The following is a 16,714-nucleotide window of genomic DNA, read 5'->3' as shown; positions in this document are numbered from 1 at the left end:
GTGCAGGTGAAGACCTCACTGTGGATCTTTACCCCTTACTCCTATGAGTCCATAAACATCAGCTGCGAGCCCGGATGCTGTGATCCTGCAATCGATCTTCACCACCACCCACCTGGATACACCACTGATGCCTCTTCTGTTCCTCTCTTCCAGCGCCTATGGGTCTGTGGCTGCGCTTCTCCGGTCCCCTGACCCTCTGTGATACCGGGAGCTCTCGATACCAGCACAACCCAGCAGGCACCACCTTAGGGGAACGCGGTCCCTGTACCGGGCCCCCTACTGCGCTCCACGCCACTAGACAAGGTCACCACGCATCCATGAGTGGCCTTCAACCCTGAAACCCATCCAGCCCCATCGTGATTGCAACATTACTCTGTACAGCAAACATTCAACGGGTCTCCGGCCCCAGTTCTATATGCCTCCAAGGACCACAGTGCTTGCAACCTAACATTATTCAATGACGGCGTACTGGGCGGACCCCCTTAACCACGCCAGCTGAGCTGGGGCCATCCACTACTGAGGGATGCTAGGTCACTCCCGGCCCCGAATTCTTGCCGCCACCTGCCGCCTGGCATATAGTGCCCTTCCTCGCCTCAGCTGGCCACACCTCCTGCTCTTGGACACCTGGTGTTACTGCCCCCGATGCAATAACTGGTCCCTCTGGCTCTCTCAACTGCATCAGACCCTGAGATGAGAACACGGGTTACCTTTACCCTTACTGCAGGCCATAATCTGTTAGCCGGTTTTCACTTGCCCTGTTCCACCAAGCTGGTCTACACCGGGGGATCCACCTACTGAGCACCTGGTGCGTACATACTGCCGTAGCCCGATGTGCCTCCCCAGAGCTATACCTTAAGGACCCATCGTGACCCAGGATCCCTACCGCCTACCGTAATCCTGCACTCTACTGTCACCCTGTGAAGCCTCCCGGGTGACCCTTCGACTCGCCGCCTGCAACTCTTCCCTCCCAACTTACCCTGGTACGCTATTCCCGGGTCCCTGGTGCTTGCCCCCCTACTTGGCGACATGACTAAGGGAGCGGGAAAGAAGCAGTGTCAGATCAACATGTTTACAAAGACCCTGTAAAAAACCGCCGGGGGATCTGCCTGAACAGGAACCCTCCAACTCAACAGCCTCCGATCCAATAGATTCTCAAAAAATGATGGAGTATATTCGTGAGGGCTTCACCACGCTCCACAGTAAACTGGATGACATAAATGGCACCATTTCCTCTATTAAAGCCCATATGGAGAAAATTGATGGCCGAGTGGCTGAGATCGAGACGAGAGTGGGCGCTACCGAAAATGATCTAGGCTCCCTCCGTGTGGAGGTCTCCTCGCTCTCCAACCGGTTCCTCGAGGTCGAGAAGAAGAACGAGGACCTGGAATCCTGTTCGAGGCGAAATAACCTCCGCATCATCAGTGTTCCCGAAGACAGTGTCAATGAGCCCATGGAGGACTATGTCGAACGTACACTGCTATCACTCCTTGATTCCCCGAAGCTCTCCTTGCAATTCGCTATTGAGAGGGCCCACTGTTCCTTGGTGGCTAAGCCTAGGCCAGGCGCACCCCCACACCCCATCATAGCCAGGATCCTGAATTTCCATGATCGTGACTCCCTTCTCAGAGCTGCAAGGGCTAAGGGCGAACTCCTGCTGGGAGGCGCCAGGATCCATCTATACCCCGATTTTTCGGTAGCGGTACAACGAGAGCGCAAAACCTTCTTGGCCGTAAAGAAGCGACTAAGAGACCATGGTGTTAAATACTCCATGCTATATCGTACTAAGTTGAGAGTTGAACATGCAAATCAGGTGTTTCTCTTCACAGTTCCGGGGGAGGCCTCCAGGTTTATAGATGAACACTTTCATGGCTAAACACCCTTCTACACCACTTGTTTATGACTGTTATGTCATTCTGTTGAACGATTACTTAAACTAGTTACCCCTCTACATCTGTAACTCGTGTGACTATTTCTCTCGATCATGAACAAACTGGTTCACTATTGTGCGACCGTGCCGAGCTCACTCGCACAAAATCTTCTCTAAGTTGTGCATGAAGTTACTGTTAGGCACCATGTTTATCCTTAAATTGCCTCCCGGTCCGCAGCATCGCCAACAGGCCGATCCACAGGCCCCCCAGCGTTGATGCCTTTTGTTTGGACCTGGTTAATGGGGTATAGGGTTATCATTCCTCTGTTTGGGGAGGGATGTGGGTGGGGGTGAGGGTTGTTGAATGTTATGTTATAAAAGGCTTGGCGCCCACAGAGGAGGTTGAGTGTGAGGCAGTGTTGTACCGATGGTACTACAGGGCCGCTAGATCGATCCATCATCTACCAGGGTCACCGATCCGACGAACATTGTTCCCCAACGAATATGTGTACACTTTTAACAGAAGATAACCTAACTCTTATGAGTTGGAATGTGTGAGGTCTGGGCAACTATAAGAAGATGAGACAACTGCAACTGCAGGCGAAACGTCACAGGGTCAAAATCCTTTTTCTGCAAGAGACTCATGCTTGCACTGAACACTGAAAACTTTGCTAAGATTTGGGGCCCCCAGAGATACTTTACTAACTACTCTACCCAAAGCTGCGGGGTCATGACCCTAATTCATAAGAGCCTTAAGATTGATCTCATATCCTCACAGATCGACCCCCAGGGCAGATATGTGCTGCTTCATGATACCTTTCAGAACAGTGAGGTGATCCTACTAAATATCTACGGTCCCAACATCGACGATCCAGAATTTCATTTGCACCTCACATCCCTCCTCCACGCTTCCCTCTGATACCGATTCTTTGGGGGGGGGACTTTAATACAATTTTCAATGTGGATCTGGACAGATCCGGCTCCAGACTCCGCCAACTTACCAAAGCAGCCTATACAACACTGTCATCTCTTCCCAGATTAGCGTTGGTCAATGCATGGAGGCTTATCTATCCCGACTCCCGATCTTACTCCTTCTACTCTTCGGTACATGACTCCTATTCTCGAATCGATAGATGGCTAGTATCTGATGTGCTAATAAAGAACGTGACCCGCCTAATGATCCTTCCCCTAACCCTTTCAGACCACTCACCAGTAACTATCACACTTTCCTGGGGTCCAGACCGCGACCGGACTAGACACTGGAAAATGAAACCGCACTCCCTCCTTGACCCGGTATTTAGTTCTGAGCTGGAGACAGCCATTGAGGAGTTTTTCTAAATAAATACTGACTCGGTATCCTCTCAGGCCACCCTATGGGAATCTTTTAAAGTTTACATCAGGGCCATAGCGCTCTCCAAGGAAAACAGCACCCTTAAAGCGATTCCTAAGAGCATTGCAGAAAGTTAGTCCACACTATCAACTCTCGAAGCCCAATGCTCCCTACACCAAACTCCTGACACGCTAGTGTCCATAGGCGCGAAACTCGACACGTTTCAATCCCTGGCAGATCGCGAGCTGAAATTCTTGGATAACCCTGGCCTCGCTAGAAGGTATAGAGAAGGTGAGCGTCCTGGCTGCTTCCTGGCTCGGCTCCTCCCACGCAAGCTTGGTGCCCCACATATCCCTGGGGTGGAGAGGCTGATGGCTCTCTGGCCACCTCATCGCAAGACATCAACTCTGCATTCCTTTCCTTCTATGAAACCCTATATACCAATGCGGACAGCGCCCCGATACCGGAGATAGATTCTTACCTTGATGCCCTTCCCCTCTCTGTGCTCTCTCTTGAGACCATCGGCTCTCTTGACTCTCCATTTACCACTGAAGATTTCTCAGACGCCATAGACTCACTTTCCTCAGGGAAATCCCCAGGCTCGGATGATATTCCAATCGAATTTTATAAACGCTACAAGTCTCTCCTACTTCCCGCCTAATAGCCCTCTGGGAAGAATCAGTGGAGGCAGACAAATTCCCCCCCTCTCTCCGTGAAGCCACGATAACTGTCTTACTCAAACCTGGCAAACCCCCCACACAATGCGGATCGTACCACCCACTCTCACTCATTAACTGTGACGCCAAAATTTACGCTAAACTATTGGTGCTACGTCTAGCTGGCTTTATTCCAGGTCGCTCCACCTCCCTGAATCTGAGACGCCTCTTCAATATAATTAGTAGAATATATCCCGATGTCCACACAGTAGCCGCCACACTTGATATGCAAAAGGCGTTCAACTCTGTGTCATGGAAATATCTCTGGCGGGTTCTTGAAAAGTGCAAATTTGGCCCATCTTTTGACACCTGGGTCAGATTACTATACTCCGATCCGGTGGCCAGGGTCCGCACTGAGGAACGATACTCTCCCCTTTTCCATGTTGCTAGAGGGACGAGGCAGGGCTGCCCATTATCCCCCTTAATCTTCGCTTTAGCGATGGAATCATTTGAGGACATGCTACGACAATCCCACGCGCATAGAGGCTTACGAACTGCAGGTCAATCTGACATAGTGTCATTATATGCCGATGATGCGCTTCTCTTCATCCGCTCCCCCTCTACAACAGCCAACTCACTCTTGACCCAGATATTTGGCACTAATTTCGATCCTACATGTCCTCCATGGATACTTCATCTGTAGCCACGTCTCCAGCGTCCTACCCCCCTCCTTCCTGATCCCCCCTCCGAACTGCTGCCTTCCGATCCCGCACCCACTTTGTTTGTACACCCCGAATGTATATTCAAGCTGTAAGCTGCCTCTGAACACCTGCATTATGTGTACTGTTGCCATATTGAACCTGCCTTGTATGTTGCTCGCCTGCTCTTGTGCTGCCAAGCTAAATAAATAAAAAAAAAATTTAAAAAGGGAGGAGAACCACAGAGATTTTAGCCTTGCTGGCTTTCGTCAAACAAATCTTTGAGAGACTGACAGTGGAAGAAGATAAAAGGAAGAGACTCACTGAAATGAGATGAAAAATTGATGGAAATTTAGAGCTTTTATTGGAACGTTGGGAAGGGTAACTTTTATTTGTTGTTTTTTATTTTTATTATTATTTTTATTTTATGTTTGTTTTTTTTTCTCTTCCTTTTTTCTGTTTTCTTGATTTTATATACCTTTTAATTCTGGCTGTAATTTAATGGAAATTTGTTTTCTTTTTTAGTAAATAGCATAAAAAAGTTTAAAGGTAAAATATCGATATGCTAATTAAAAATAAAACTTGGTAACCAATCATTTTGTGAGAGGTAGGCAATTTTGGCTTTTTTTTTCCAATAGGACATGCGTCGACGGAATGGATGAAAAGGGTAGCAAAGCTGAATGGGAGGACAGAAAGGCATACATTTCTGAAATGTAGACGCAATTCCAAGTTTAGGAAGCAGTGATTTGCGCAGGTCAGGCAACAACTATGTAGGGAAAAATTCCGTCGTTTGGGGAAACATTGGGAAAATGAGAGAAAAAAAGGTATGTGGTGGACATGGTTGGCCTGGTAAGGCAATGGCTTCTGTGAATTTTGAGAAAAGCAATGCTCTGCTACATTCCCCCGATTCTTCCAGTTTAGGAAATCACACATTTTTCGTAATGTTTCACAAAACAAGCAATACCACAAGCCAAAAACTGACCCATGGTACAAAGCTTTTTTATGATTATGGCCTGAACAGACATACTTAGAATGTGTAAGTAAAGAAAACAAATGTGGTGAGGAAGGGCACGCATACATACACAGGGAGCCCTTTTGAAGGGTAGGTGACTTGTACAGGTTACAAAAGTGTATAGTGCCTAAAGCAGCGACTAAATGTCGGTTACATTTGGGAAATTAAAGGGCAGCAGCAAATGGTCGAAAAACGTTTTGAAAACCATGCAAACACAACAAATGTCCAACCTTCCCACATTGCCACAGGTGTCCCGACAAAACCGGTAACTCACATGTGTGGGTGCACCTACCTGGGTGCAAAGGGAAAAGGTTAAACCACTGGTAACCCCAAGTCTTTTGCTCTTGTGCACAACCTACAGATTTGGGCCTGGGGTGTCACAGCGACCAAGGAAAATAGGGAACCCCATGCATTTTTGAAAAGAGGACACACGTGGGAATCCACAGAGGTCTGACTTGCGTGAATCGCCTAAGAATGTATTACCCGCCATCCCAGGCAAAGTCCGAAATTTTGCAAAACAAAATCACAATTTTTGGACATTTCACTCAGCCCACCCACTGTTACACGCCGCCAACACAACATCTCCTACCGTCCCACGTTCCCAGAGGTTTCCCGATGTAAATGCTACCTCACATGTGTGGGTGCACCTACCTGGGTGCAAAGGGAAAAGGCTAAACCACTGGTTACCCCAACTCTTTCGGCAGAGCAGATTTTGCGGGATCTTGGTCATGTGGACAACATACAGATTTGGGCCTAGGGTGTCGCAGCCACCAAGCAAAACAGGGACCTGTATGAATTTCCGAAAAGAAGACGCCCGTGGAAATCCACAGAGGTGTGAATGTGCGAATCGCCCCAGATGTATTACCCACAACCCCAGGCAAAGTTTTAAATGTTTTGTGGAAAATGTTTAATTTTTGGACATTTCACTCTGCCCACCCACAGAAACACGCAGCCAACACAACATATCCTACCTTCCCACAGGTGTCCCGATGTAAATGGTACCTCAAATGTGTGGGTGCAACTACGTGGGCGCAAAGGGAAAAGGCTAAACCACTGGTAACACCAAGTCTTTCGGCAGAGCCGATTTTGATAAATGTTGCTCTTGTGGACAACCTACACATTTGGGCCTAGGGTATCAAAGCCACCAAGCAAAACAAGGAACCCCATGAATTTCAGAAAAGAGGTAATCCGTGGGAATCCACAGAGGTGTTACTTGCGCAAATCGCCCTTGAATTTATGACCCACAACCCCCGGCAAAGTCCGAAATTTGGCAACAAAATCACAATTTTCAGACATTTCACTCTGCGCATCCACTGAAACATGCGCCCAATACCACATGTCCTACCTTCCCCGTTCCCACAGGTGTCCCGTCGAGAACGGTACCTCACATGTGTGGGTATACCTACCTGGGCAAAGAGAAGAAAGGCTAAACCACTGGTAACCCCAAAGTGTTTGGGGAGACAACCTACAGATTTGGGCCTAGGGTGTTGAAGCCACCAAGGAAACGAGGGAACCCCATGCAGTTCCGGAAGGAAGACACCCGTGGGAATCCACAGAGGTCTAACTTATATGAATTTCCCCCAAATGTACTACCCACAATCCCCGGCAAAGTCCGAAATTCAGGGACAAAAAAACACTTTTCAGATATTTCCCTCCACCCACCCACGAAACACTCTGCCAACAACACATGTCCTACGATCCTGCATTCCCACAGGTATCCCAACAAAAATGGTACCTCAGATGTGTGGGTCCACCTACCTGGGCGCAAAGGGAAACGGCTAAACCACTGGTAACGCCCAAAGGGTTTGGGCAGACAACCTGCAGATTTGGGCCTTGGGTGTTGAAGCCACCAAGGAAAACAGGGAACCCCATACATTTCCGTAAAGAAGACACCCGTTGGAATCCACAGAGGTGTGACTTGTGTGAATCTCGCCAGGATTTATTACCCACAAAACCTGCCAAAGTCTTAAATTTGGCGAACAAATCAAATGTTCGGACATTTTACTCTGCCCACCCACCAAAACATTCTGCCAACACTATATATCCTACCTACCCGCATTACCACAGGTGTCCCAACGAAAATGGTACCTCACATGTGTGGGTGCACTTACCTGGGCGCAAAGGGAAAAGGCTAAACCACTGGTAACCCCAAGTCTTTCGGGAGAGCAGATTTTTTCGGGATTTTGCTCATGTGGACAACGTACAGATTTGGGCCTGGGGTGTCGCAGCCACCAGGGAAAACAGGGAACTCCATGCATTTCCGAAAAGAGGACACCCGTGGGAATCCACAGAGGTGTGACTTCTGTGAATCCCTCAGAATGTATTACCCACAAGCCCCGGCAAAATCCAAAAATTGGTCAAAGAAATCACAATTTTCAGACATTTCACTCTGCCCAGCCACCGAAACACGCCATCATCCCCACATGTCCTACCTTCCTGTGTTCACACAGGTGTCCGATGAAAACGGTACCTCACATGTATGGATGCACCAAAAGGATAAGGCTGACCCACTGGTAAGCCCAAGCCTTTCGACAGAGCAGATTTTGCTCATGTGACAACCTACAGATTTGGGCCCAGGGTGTTGAAGCCACCAAGGAAAACTGGGAACCCCATGCACCTCCAAAAAGAAGACACCCGTGGGCACCCCCCTTTCCATTAAAAACATCCATGGTGGTTTAGTGGGCCCACACACCCACCCAACATAAGTTATAAACATTTTTCTTATTATTTTGCCCCTTTCACATTAGTGTCCCTATCTGCCCCCAGGATAGGCAAAGCGTACTGCCCCAAGCATTGGGGGGGCATTCCAATGTTTTCAGGTGGCCCTCTCCGCCCACCCCAAAGGGATTGGCATCTCATGTACTCCTTCCTAGGGGTAGATTGCACTAGCAATCTGCCCCCAGGGAGGGCTACATGAGATGCCCCCATCCATTTGAGATGTGGGGGAGAGGGCCACCTCCCTTTCCACTAAAAACATCCATGGTGGTTTAGTGCCCCCCCACATTAGTGTGCCCATTTGCCCCCAGGGTGGGGAAGACGTACTGCCCCAGGCTTTGGGGGGGCTGTGACAAGATTTCTGGTCGCCCTCTCCTGCCATCCCAAATGGATGGGTGGGCATCTCATGTAGCCCTCCCTGGGGGCAGATAGGGGCAGAAATCTGCCCTCACACAGGGCTCCATGAGGTGCCCCCATCCACTTAGGGTGGGGGGAGGGCTAACCCCCTTTCATGATAAAAAAAAGCCTGGTGGTCTAGTGGCCCTGGGCCCCCCCACACTCACCTGAAATAATTTGTTTTTGTTGTTGTTTTGTTTGGGACCCCTTCCCTAGGGGCAGATGGGCACCCATCGGCCCCCAGGGGGGCCCAACCCTGCAGCCCCATGCTTGGGGGGGCCTGCACCAACATCTCTGGTGGCCCCCACCCCCCACCACAAATATATGGGGGGATCTCATGTAGCCCTTCCTGGGGGCCGGTAGGGACAGAAATCTGTCCAAAGGAGGGCTACATGAGGTGCCCCCCATCCACTTAGGGTAGGGGGGAGAGGGCCACCCCCTTTCATTTGGCAAAACATTCCTGGCAGCTAGTGGCCCCCACCCCCCTATTTGGCCCCATCTCTAGGTCAGATGGACACATGAGTGTGCACATCTTCCCCCAGGGGGTGCATACGTACTGCCTCAGGCTTAATGGGGTGGATCTACCAATGTTTCCAGTGGCCTCTCCACCCCACCCCAAATGGATGTGGGGCATCTCCTGTACCCCTTCCCAGGGGCAGAAATCTGCCCGTAGGGAGAGCTACATGAGTTGCCCCCCATCCACTTAGGGTGTGGGAGAGAGGGCCACCCCCCTCCCCCCTTTCATTTGCCCATAAATTGCTAGTGGCTGGTGGCCCCCACCTGCACCCAAAACTCAGTTTATTTTTTGTTTTTTTGTTTGCCCCCTTCCACGGGGGCAGATGATCACCCATCAGCCCCCAGGGTATTGGCCCCATGCTTTGGGGGCTGGGGGGTGAGGGCTGCTTACATACAGAAACAGATACCTGGTGGTCTAGTGGGAATCTCTGGGCACGGATCAAGCACTCCTCGCCCGATCCGCACCCAGCAATGCTTTAAAAAAGGTTTCATTGGAAAGGGTAGAGTGTCCCCTTTCCACTGACACCTCCCTCGATCTGAATGGCACAATAGTGCTGCAGATCGATGGGGAGAAATGTGGAGACTCACCTTTCATTTTCACTGCGGCAGCCTTTTTCGGCTGCCATGTTGAAAATTACTTTCAGTTTCACGTCGGCGTGCATTATGCACGCCGACGTGAAACTGAAGGTAATCCAACCTCCAGCCCGTGAGGAGGAACCTCCTCCTCACATAGCCCGGGGGTTGGATTATGGTTTTGTGCGATCCCTGCTTTGCAGGGATCGCTCAAAACAGAGTGCTAAAAAGGATGAGCTATCTCGTCTTTGGAACTGCGTACCTAATGTCAAGGATGAGATACCTCGTCCTTGGCACTAAAGAGGTTAAGCAATGTAATTCCTGGTATCCGACCGGATACAAGGTGAAGCAAGTTTCCCAAATGTTATCTTAAAATCCCACTTGTGGTTGCATTGCTAGATGTTGGCCCCTTTAATAGCAGCTAATTTGTGTCTAATTTCTATTTTGCAATATCTGGAGCATGGATATGTTCACTTGCAGTCACAAATAATCCATCTGCTTCAGTAGCCGTTCCTTTGCAACCTTTTTTAAATATGTACTTTCTCTTGTTTTCTCTTTTACTAAAAGGTATTCTTGAAGATCCAGCAGGTCTTTGCCTCTCTGTGATTTCACCTTTTCAACGACTATGCTGCTACTCTATGCCATTCGTACATACCTAAAAGTAGAATAATTGTAATTCAACTATAAAACATGGCTATTTTTTTTAAATAGATTAAACCTCATCATTTTAATTCTACAATAAACCATGTGTCTCTTTAAATTTTGCTTAAACCTTTTATTCAATTACCTTGGCAAAATATCTCCTTTGTTTTTTAGCTCTACTTCTATTTCCACCTCCCTCTGAAAGAATCTCTGGGGCAGTTAATAACCAACCTTCTAAACTGTCATTTCTCTTGCTGTCTGAAAGCTCCATTCTACTCAGTTTCTATGATAACAAATGGATCATTGCTGGACCTTCTCTGTTCACTTTGTGAAATCTACAGCTGACCTTCAATGTGTAGGGTTTTCAGAATGCTTTACACAGGCTTTCAAATTCGAAAATAAAACAGCTTTGGTGAAATGCCTTTCGAAATACGCTCCACAAGTAACATATTTCGATTAAAAAGTGTTTGTGGAAATAACAATGAACCCGGATAGACATTAGTAGTGAATGGTGGAATGAGTCAGTGCAATACCAATGAGGGTTATTAATCTTTTCCTAGCCAATCGCAGTTGATAGTAACTCCTGGGAGTATACGAAGAGCCGGAACCCCTGGAAAACTGAACCCCAAATGCAAAAAATAGGGCTCTGCAGTACTTCAGTAGATGTTACACCAGGCTCAGATGAAAGCTCACAGAGCCATATGTAAAATCAATGTTTGCACCTACAGAAAAAAGTGAGAGACTGTGATTCCTCTGTGAAAATAGAATACATCTCTTGTTGTGATTAAAAAAAGACCCTTGACTCATCTTATGCGTATCACTCGTGATCATCCCGTGACACTTACCTCATGTTGAAAATTAAACTTGACATTGGCATCTCTGCTATCATTGGCAGGTGTGTACTTGGCAAATAGAAAATACAAAAAAACTACCATCATATCAGGATGCCAATAGACAAACATTGCCTCACATTCTTGGAAGGAACTGAGAATAAGGCTGAAAACACAGCGATTAAAAATATGTCTTAAGATGTAAATTACCATATAGCTTTCTTGCTATATATAAGTGCCAGGCAAGTGTAGTCATTGTAGATCTCAAGATGGAGAACACCGTACAAGAGCAAGAGACCTCTAGCTCGAGCCTACAAGAACTCCTCGACAAATATCTTGATGGAAAGCTGCTTTTGGAAACATACCTTAGGAAAGGATCCGGATTCTGTAATGATACGATAGACCAGATATTTTCTTGTTTGATCAAGCTCTTCTCTTCAGGTATGTATGGTTGACATTTCTCTTGATTCAAGCAGGCTCTATACTGTCATTTCTAGATCTAGGTCAACAAATCCAGAACCCCCAACTGCATTAATAGCTCCATGCTTGATGGAGAGGAACTTTGTGACCTTCAGATATTGCTTGGTAAAGGGTATGTAAAACATGTGCCAGTGCACAGAAAACCCTGTCAGTGCAAGCAGGGAGTGGGACACGTGGTGTAAAAGTTTGCTGTATACTTTAACAGGGATAAGCAAGTGTTGTGAGCACAAGGGTTTCCTCAATTTTTTTAAGGGGGCTCTGGTATGTGAGGAGAGATACAGCAGAAAAAAAAAGTACATATACCACTAGCTACCCACCTCTAACACACCGAAAGGTGGCTACTTGTCAGAAATGTACCTCACAGTAGGAATTTCATAGGATTATATCACCATTACTAACATCACGCAAAAAGAAATCACTTTTAAGGTTAGCAACCTGGCTACTTGTTTTGCATGCTCACAAACACCACCATCACTGTTTTTATCATGTTTGAGTAAAACAATTTTTATTTATCTCTTTAGGTCACCACACTGACACATAGACGCCATGTTGCCAGTGTAACGTGTTTCTTTAACCTATCGTGTCCTTAAGACGGGGCGTTGGACTTTACTGACAAGCTTTAAACTGCAACAGTGTTGTCTTTATCCCTAGAAACATATTCAAATGTTGACGCTATTATACCATGTTGTTGTATAATTGAAAATGCGATCAAAATACACCATTACTAACATCACGCAAATTGTACATTACAAATGTTTTGGTGTCTGCTTCTTCCGCCCATTTGTGTTTCTACAAATAACGAACCCTGGAAATAGGTTTTTGATGTTGTTTTACCATGCTGTTTGATATAATAATTAAAATATGCTAAACACATTTCTTTGTCTATGGTGGGAGATATAATCCTATGAAATCACTACTGTGACGTATACTTTAACAGTCCTGAAAAAAAATTCTGTTGCCATTATGATTATAATGTCAGTATTTTTGCTATTGATGCATAATTCCAACGCAATGCCCATGCTGGCGTAATTGCTGTGAAGTGTTTTCATCACTGGGTAAATAATAGGGGCATTCCAGCTGTGTTTAATGTCACCTAAACATTCACTAAACTGTTCATTAGGCCAGGGTGAATTTCTGGAGAAGGGATAGGTTAGGTTTAAAAAATCACTCTGCAACCCCTAGAAGAGTTGGCAAACTCATTAAAATTGAGGAGATATTAATTAAGGTGGTGAGCCGACCCTGTCGATAACGGCCCAAGTTAAGGGCCTGAGCGAAGCAAGGGTCCCTTAATGAGGGCAGCAGTGACGTTACTGACATGGTCAGCCCACCACTGAGGTTAATATTGCCATTAGCACCCATGCTGTTCCCTACATGGCTGCTAATTGTGATTTAAAAACAAAAAAAACGTACCTTTGTTGTGCGCCACACAGTGCTGCTGTCAGTGAAGTCTGTTTTCCATGTTGATAACTGTCATGTCATCAAAATGAAAATGGACTTTGCTGATAGCAGTAGTGCGCGGCGCCAGACCGTGCAACAAAGATACGTTTCTTTGTTTTTCTTTTGAAATAAAAGAGATACCATTAGCACTCGTGGAGGAAACTACACGGGTGCAAAGTGGTGAAGGGGGAGCGGGGAATGGAAGGGGCCCAGGCTGCTCGGAATGCAGGCTTGTATCTTACAATGCCGCCTGTGTTCCAAACATCCTGATTGCCCAGAGCCCCCTCCCAGGGTGCTAATGGCCAGTCACTGTTGGCTCAGAGTTTCCACTAGAGACCCATATTTGTGTTCTGAAGTTTGCCATCTCAAAATGGATCCGCACTACAAATTGTATTTCTATGAAGATAAGAGAGGGGTAAAATAAAAGGAGAAAGAAACGGTGCTCCACAGTAGTTACAGGTGCCAGGCTAAAGTCATCATTCGCTCACAGATTATTTGATTTCTGTTTAGAGTTGAAAAGGTTCAGATGAACTTTTTAGGGTGGAATCAGTGATTCAGAAAACACAGAACCATCCAATAATTCAGGTATTTCGACTTTTCCGCATACAATTTAACCCAGGCTTACTGCACAGGGAGTTATAAAAGTATTCCTGTACTGTGCTGTTTTACTTCCTTATTTTTCTTTTTTTGTAATTGACAGCAGGAAGAAACATTCTGTTTCAGGGCACTGATGTGAAACGCGGGGGTGTTGCTAGGTATGGAAAAGTTGTGGGGCTAAGCTAATGCCGGGACTGTCAGGACTCGGGGCTAGCTAGCCTTTTGGCTGTAGCCCCGGAAATTCTATCTGGGGCTACAACCAAAAGACCAGGGGCTATAGCCCCCTCAGCCCCCCACGCAGCAACGCCTCTGGTGAAACGTAAAGGGAGTAGGACATTAGGGAAAAAGGAGCATGAGGAGGGCGGTAGGGCAACTTCATTCACTGCGACTCCAGAATTTTCATTCCTAAAGGTAGTTAAGTTGCAGATATAACACAAACATTTAAATGCATGCAGCCTGCATTTATTGACTTGAGTGTGAATGCAGGTGTATCACGACCAAATAACCTTGGTCCGTGACTTTCCGTTCCGATTATAGAGTCTGGCTGAAAAAAAGAGGTAGCCTCCAGTAGGAAAGAGAAAGAAGTTGTCAGATTTATTGGAGCCGCACCAATTGTAAATGGTAGTACAAATAAGGGAGGGCGGATGCCTTTAAGGAATTAGCCTACAACCACAGGCTAAGTTCATTGTAAATGATTTGTGAAAAACCCAACAGGCTCCTCATTCAAAAAGTCAAAAAAGCATAACTCGTTACCAGTATCTAAGAATGTATATCAATAGATGTAAAAAAAAAAAAACATACAGAAAAGGGCTATTTAGAATAAGCCAGCATTACGTCTCATGAAATGTCAATTTTGGTGCATTATTGTTAGTATGGTGACATCCCGATTTCAGTACATAAATTAAAGCACCTGGAGAAGGGGGCATTCAGCTTTTCTAATGAACCAGTCAACCTGCTTTGGGAAATGAGGACAATTGGCAAGGCATGGGGAGAGTGACCGGACAGGGCCCTGCTGGAACTACCAAGGAAATGATTTCCAGACATTCTGTGAGACAGTAGCTGTTGGCAAGGTTGCCACTCGCTTTCAACCTGGTTTGCATCAACAGAACCAATGTGTTCCTTAGATCTCTTGTGTCTGACTTTTATATTCTACTGGGTTATTTTTTAATTATTTCTTAGTTTTCATGTATTCATTTTGCTCCTATTATAGGCTGTTTGATGTCACTTCTTGTGATTCTGTCAGGGTCACATGTCATGTTATGTCACTTCCTGTGATCACATCTGAAATTGGGGATTTAGAGAACAGACTGCTACTTCTGCTGCATATGATCTTGATTAAAAGACACAAGTGACAATATTAACTATCCTGGAACCCATTAGATTGTTTCACACCTTGAATGTCAGTGTTACTTGACTTTTCAAAGCGCATACCTTATATTGATCTGCCATTGGCATCGGAGAGAACCATCAAGCAGAGCAGAAAAGGCCCCACTAATGGTAGAGTGATTGGATTATTTGAAAGGCATAGCGCCTACACTTCTGGATCTACACTGGCTTTTTAGGAGCCTTTTCATTTCAGCTCAAATTGAGTTAATTGGCCTTAAATCAATGCTTGCCATTGGTCTTATATATTTAGAGAATCAAATTTGTTAGAACCTTAGGGATGTGTGTTGGTCAAATGGGGATGCTATATTTTAGAACTCGCTCAGCCCAGCATGCACTGATATTGCTTGAGTGATGTTTCAGCTGTTTATGAAAGATTCTCTTTCACTTTTAAGCTTTCTCTTACAAGCCTCCTGTAGCTTTTCATTGTGCGTGGCTAAGAATACTCATTGGGGTGAAAGGAAACTGACACCAACTAACGTGTTCATGAGGGGGTTGGTGGAGATGGGTGCAATTGAGGGTCTTGAGTCCAACATGGGAAGTATTAGGCCTTTAAAGGTGCAGCTCCCAGGGAGTTAACATTTCTCAAGCATGCATCTTAACATTGGCTTGAGTTTTGTTCACTGTATGAAACATAAGTGTCATATACTTATTGTTTATTTTTATTTTTACTTTGCATTTGTGATAAACAAATAGATTAATTCTAGTCAAAAATCTAATTTCTAACAAGGCAATAGCATTATGCTTGAATCGATATTTAATATATTAAAATATTTATTAAAAATCTATTTGTTTTTTCATGACCCTGTCTATATACTTGGTACATAAGTAATAAAAAAATAAGGAAACAGCCTTTTTATTTTTATTTATTTACTTATCGTTTTATATTAAGCAATATTTTGTTATTTTCTCCATGTAAACTATGTTTCTTTAAAGTCCTGTTCCATATGTTGCACGTTTATGTTGTGCAGGGATGTGCCATTCATTGGTGGATACAGCCAGTAAAATAAAATTGATGAACATAAGAGGACCAGACATGCTCATTTGGTCACACATGTTGGTATGGAAGTACATGCTTCATACTTTTAATGTATTCAGATCTGATGTCTATTTTTTGTATTTTTCTAACCAGGTCGTGTGAAAGGAAACACTATGATTCAATTCAGTTTGGGCCCCTACATCTATTACAGCTTTCCAGCCTGTGCATATTTTAAAGAAATCATTGTTGCAACCTCGACTAACAACTGCTTGGAGGAGCTAGAGAAATGGCGGAAGAACGAAGCCGATGCCCTCGACATGAGTCATATAGCTGAGTTTGTTTGTGAACGGGAAGGCAACAGGTATGCAATCACCCGTGATGCACCTATCTGCATTTACGTAAAATGAAATCACCAAAGATGGACCGAATTGCTTCCAACTTCACCAATTTGTCCCTTTTAGTTTCACCCTTTCTCTCCCTTTCATGCACCACAATCATTCCTAACTATTTCTATTGAAAAACACACTGTATTCTATTCCCACGTGTTGTACCCTACTCAAATTCCACCAAATTTTTACATGTTTTGCACATCTGCACATTCCC

The 16,714-nt window shown here is 45.6% G+C and overlaps 1 protein-coding gene across 1 annotated transcript in view; it reads left to right on the top strand.

Moving 5' to 3' along the window:
• The first annotated feature begins 11,483 nt into the window (after positions 1-11,483).
• The window catches only part of LOC138487688 (nicotinamide N-methyltransferase-like), a 41,048-nt gene continuing 35,817 nt past the window's right edge, over positions 11,484-16,714 (top strand). Inside the window, exons 1-2 of the mRNA XM_069614213.1 lie at positions 11,484-11,676; positions 16,265-16,472. Coding sequence (XP_069470314.1) covers positions 11,505-11,676; positions 16,265-16,472 — 380 coding nt within the window. The 5' untranslated portion in view covers positions 11,484-11,504. The remainder of the gene's footprint in view (positions 11,677-16,264; positions 16,473-16,714) is intronic.

This window comes from Ambystoma mexicanum, chromosome 9 (genome assembly GCF_040938575.1).
Source record: "Ambystoma mexicanum isolate Mex_15411 chromosome 9, UKY_AmexF1_1, whole genome shotgun sequence".
Lineage (NCBI taxonomy): Eukaryota > Metazoa > Chordata > Amphibia > Caudata > Ambystomatidae > Ambystoma > Ambystoma mexicanum.
This window is presented reverse-complemented; position numbering and strand designations above follow the sequence as displayed.